Source organism: Atta colombica, unplaced genomic scaffold (genome assembly GCF_001594045.1).
Source record: "Atta colombica isolate Treedump-2 unplaced genomic scaffold, Acol1.0 scaffold55, whole genome shotgun sequence".
Classification (NCBI taxonomy): Eukaryota; Metazoa; Arthropoda; class Insecta; order Hymenoptera; family Formicidae; genus Atta; species Atta colombica.
In genome coordinates this window covers 2,940,980-2,945,519 of record NW_017259545.1, presented here as the reverse complement: position 1 = coordinate 2,945,519, position 4,540 = coordinate 2,940,980, and the positions used below count along the sequence as shown (strand labels likewise).

General features: G+C 46.2%; 2 protein-coding genes across 7 annotated transcripts in view; one reads left to right on the top strand and one right to left on the bottom strand.

Moving 5' to 3' along the window:
• The window catches only part of LOC108691982, a 1,188-nt gene extending 482 nt beyond the window's left edge, over positions 1–706 (bottom strand). Inside the window, exon 1 of the mRNA XM_018200033.1 lies at positions 4–706. Coding sequence (XP_018055522.1) covers positions 4–285 — 282 coding nt within the window. The 5' untranslated portion in view covers positions 286–706. The remainder of the gene's footprint in view (positions 1–3) is intronic.
• Positions 707–845: 139 nt separating this feature from the next.
• Positions 846–4,540, top strand: part of LOC108691979 (serine/threonine-protein phosphatase 2B catalytic subunit 2-like) — a 158,942-nt gene continuing 155,247 nt past the window's right edge. For 4 of the 6 annotated variants that reach the window (XM_018200031.1, XM_018200030.1, XM_018200029.1 and 1 more), the window contains exon 1: positions 848–1,330. In XM_018200031.1, the coding sequence (XP_018055520.1) occupies positions 1,279–1,330 (52 nt within the window). In that variant the 5' untranslated portion in view covers positions 848–1,278. Of the gene's footprint in view, positions 1,331–4,540 lie in introns of all 6 variants that reach the window. The other 2 variants (XR_001931944.1, XM_018200027.1) reach the window with 2 other exon arrangements.

The following is a 4,540-nucleotide window of genomic DNA, read 5'->3' as shown; positions in this document are numbered from 1 at the left end:
CGTCGTCGTCGCCGTCGTCGTCGCCGCCGCCGTCGCTGCCGTTGCCACCGCCGTCGTCGCCGTCGCCGTCGTCGTTGTATTACTCCACATCATCCACACCGCCGTCTCCACCACCACCACCACTATCACCGTCGGCGCTGTCTCGAGATCATCACTGTCCCTCGCTCTCCAACTACTGCCCGTAAAATCGTGGTGTAGTGCCGCGCGCTCGCGGGAAGGACTCGCTCCGCTCCGACTCGTGGTCAACTTCATTCCTGTCAAGCAACAGAATCGAGTTATCGCCATCTAAAATCGGCCATCGTTGTCATCGTGCGGCTCGCGCGTGGTCCCGTCGTGGTCCAGCGATCCCGAAGCGAGCCCGCGAGCTCGCTAAGAGAGAGCTCGACGAGGGATCACCCCCTCTCCCCACCTCTCTCTTCTATCTCTCCACTCCCCGCCGCTCGTCGATACTCGCGTGCACCCGCGAGTGCACGGTCGCGCCTACCCTCTCCCCCCTTCCCCCCGGGGTGCGAGAAGGGGACCGCCCTGAGAAGGAGGACCGAGGGAGTAGAGAGATCTCGTTCGAGAGAGCGAAAGCGAGAACGAGAGAAAGAGAGAAAGAGAGAGAGAGAGAGAGAAAGAGTAGTGTCGTCTCTCCCCCTTTCTCCTTCCTTTTCCCCGCCCCCGCGCGCGTTCGCGTCGGTGGCTCCGTCAAGAACGCCCGTGAACAGTTCCTAGGCACCGATGTGCCGCGCTGTGCGATAACTTCCGTCACCTCTCCGCCACCCTCCCTCCCTCCCCCCAACCGACCAACCGACCGACCGACCGATCGACCCCCTCCTCCCTCCCCCCCCCGCCATCCGCGCGTCCGTTCTCTCCCTCCTGGCGGCGTATTTCCGTGCGCGCGTGTGTTACATGTGTGTGTGTGGCGGCCGCGCCGGGCTCTCGAGGTGAAAATACCGCCCTCTCCTTCTACCCAACCCCTCCGTGTATAATACGCTGAAGGTAGCCGCTATCTCGCGCGAGTAACAAGCACGCGAGACAAGAGGGAGGAAGAGGAGGAGTGGACGACGACGAGGAGGAGGAGAAGGTGGAGGAGGACAAGAAGCAGAAGAAGAGGAGGAGGAGGAGGAGGAGGGCGAACAACGGTGCAAGAAAGAGGTGGAAGAAAGCGGAAAAGAAAATAACGGCGCGGACGGAGCGCGGGCGCGAGCGAGAGGGACAGCGCGAGAGGCGAGCCTGCTAAGCGAGAGAGTGAAAGAGTGTGAGGCGCCCGCTCGTCATTTATCCTAATACAGCATGACCTCCAACAATTCGCAGAAACTCCCCACGACGGATCGAGTGATCAAAAGTAAGCCAACTTAGCCAACAAGCGATAAGTTACACATTGCGCGAGCGACGTGCGACCGCGACGGAACGGCATGCTCTCTCTTTCTCTCTCAGTAATGCGAGTTAATGCGACGAGTGCGAATCACCCGTCTATGTATGTATATACTATGCATTAATGCAATGCGTGCAGCATGCATTGGTTCCGTTTTTTTCCGGCTATCTCAGTCGGTAACGTCGCCATCGCTCGTGCTCCATTTCTTTACTTTTTTTTAATCCATTTCTTCTCAATCTCAGATTTTGATGAAGTCGACATTTCGTACAGTTTTGGCGACAATTTGTCCATAATTTTAGACTTGAATATCGCCACTTGAATAGACGCGAAGAAAGATTCTCGCGCTTCTGCAAGATAGGGAGAGGAAAGGGAGAAGGAGAGAAGGAAATCATTTTGCCGGCTTCTAGCATCGCGAGATTACTCGCAAAGCTCACTTGCTCTGATTCGCTTGCGAGAAGCGGAAGAATAGGCGCGTCAAAACATACCGTGTGCCATACATGCGATTGATTTTCTGCCTGCTTGCCTGATCGGCGGCGCCATTTCTATCGACTTGGTCCGGCGATGGTCTCGCGAGAGCGGCGGAAACCGGTGCGGTTATTCCACGTACGAGAAATCTTCATTACGAAGAGACAGAAAGAGAGAGAAAGAGAGAGAGAGAGAGAGAGAGAGAGAGAGAGAGGGAGGAGAGAGAGAGACAGATAGAAAAAAAAGAAAGAGAGAGAAATCGACTCGCGATCAGAGACTCCGCGAGACTTTCATCTCGGTCCAGCGACCACTAGTTAACCTAACGCCTAACCTCCTAACCTCGCACGGCGATCAACCCCCGCCATCTTCTCCGGAGGTTTCGCCATCCTCCTCCCCCCAGAGGTCGCGCCGCTCGGTCAGCCTCGTTTCCGCGGGGTCGAGGAACGCGATACATCTTGAGAGCTGCCGCTTCTTTGCCTTCTCCGTCTCTGCGATCTCGAACAGCTGATGCGTTACGCATGCACGCACGCACGCACGCACGCACGCACAGTAGATATATATATGTATATATACATATATATGTACGTGGAAGTGTGTGTACATGCGTGCGTGCACGACCGACCACGCGTTAAAGCGCCGTGACGCGAAGACGCCGGGCGTCCGGCGTTAAAGAGGTGATACCGAGGCATTTCTAGACGACTCCGAAAAGTCAAGTGCTTATAGACGTATGTACTTGTTGCTCGTCGCATATTTGGCGACCGCGTTTTCCGAAGTATCGAGAGCGAGAATAAAAATTGAGACACGATTGAAATCGGCTTTCTTTAATAAGTCATATTTAAACTTTAAATCCTAAGTTATAAGAGATTTATCAATCACAGTTGAATATGAGAAGAACGATCGACTATGATTGGTCAATTTCTTACGGTTTACTTAAAGATAGGTAATGGCTTGTAGAAGGTCTAAAAAATACAGACGATAGGAGCAAGTATTACAGATTTCAATGTAATTTTGTGTAAATCAGAATACACAGTTTCTAATAGATTGAAAATTCTGTTTCCATTTTCTATGTTTTTTAATTGCGTTTTAAACCTAAAACTTCAGACAATTGAAAATCTCATACTGCCCCTTGCGAGATACGAAATGCAAATTTTATTGACGATTTTATATTTACTCGTTTAATTTACATTCTTAGATTATCTTTTTCAGATATTTGTGTCTCTATTCCATATTCGATTCGATTTATCTGCGTTTGGTGCAGTAACTAATCGACTTTTTCTTGTTTATATTTTCTATTTATAGTTTATTATTATTTTTATTTCTCTTTCTTAATTTTTATACAATAGAAACGTTATATAATGGTATTTTTCTTTATTTCACGTTTTATGGCTTTCTACATTTGTAATATTCTTGGGAGGGAATCATCGCAGGATGCAAAATAAATGAATCATTTAATTTATGCATTCATTCAACGTGAAAAGAAAAAGAGAAAAAATAACTGTGTAAGAAGTTTAGCTAAAAAGGAGGCTTAAAGTGAGAAGCATAGATTCTTCGTAACGCATAACACATGAGATCTAAGAAATTCAACCAATCAGAGTTCTTTATTTTATGAAAAGGAAGGAAAGGAAGGATTTTGATTGGTACACTTTCTTATGCATTACATGTTATGTGTTATGCAAGAGTTTGTGCTCCTCATTTTTATGTTTCAAGTTTAACGAAATTCGGCGTTAAGATGGCCGCGTTCAGCAAAATATTTATTTGATGATTATTGGAAGTTTTCTTGGCTGAGATAAGACTATTTCTCTAAATTTAAACGTATAATTCAATTAGCGCGACGAAATTTCTAATAGTTGTAAAATAAATATTCTGCTGAACATGACTGATATCGGTGAGAGAAGAAGAAAGGGACGAAAAGATCGAGCATCACGGTGTGTGTCACCGAGAACAAGCGCCAAAAACGAGACCGGTTTAGGACGCAGGTGGCAACTTCGAATCGTTGATCTGATCCTTCGCCGAGTGACGTTTCTGTATTTTCGCACGATCTTTTCCTCCTCTCTTGTACAATTTTTCCTCGATTTTTAATCTCCTCTCTCTTTTCTTTCTCTATGATTTAATCAAGTGGACGCCTCGTGTCTGCGACGTCGCACTTCCGGCTTCCTATGATGCCAACTTGACGCTCCGATTCTCGAATGGATGAATGTGGGTCACGAAATTGACGAAACGGAAGTAGGCGCGCGCACACGAATAGCTAAATATTTTAATATTACCGGAAGATAGTCTTTTTATTTTTTTTTCTTTTCCTTTCGACGCGAAACCCAAGCTACGCGCGATATAAATAATTATCTAATCACTCGTCTGACTTGACACTTCCAAACAGAGAGGCGAAATAATATCAGTAATTTACGTGACTCCGTTTCTACGTCGCACGTTTTACTTGCAACATCACTTGTTTCCGCCTGGAGTTGTCTTAAAGTCGATTTAATTGAAATTTAGTAGCATTTCTCCGATGCTCGAGCGTTAGATAATTCGTACTCCAATAATGCCGATTATGTATATTAAAAGAGAAAGATATATATTAAAATACGTAGCATTAGAAGAAAAATATTTTGTATTTGTGATTATAATTATGTGATAAAATAATTACCATATGATTAGGAATTCCAGTTTTATAATTATTACTACTATATAATAGTAATAATAAATAGTTATAACAATAAT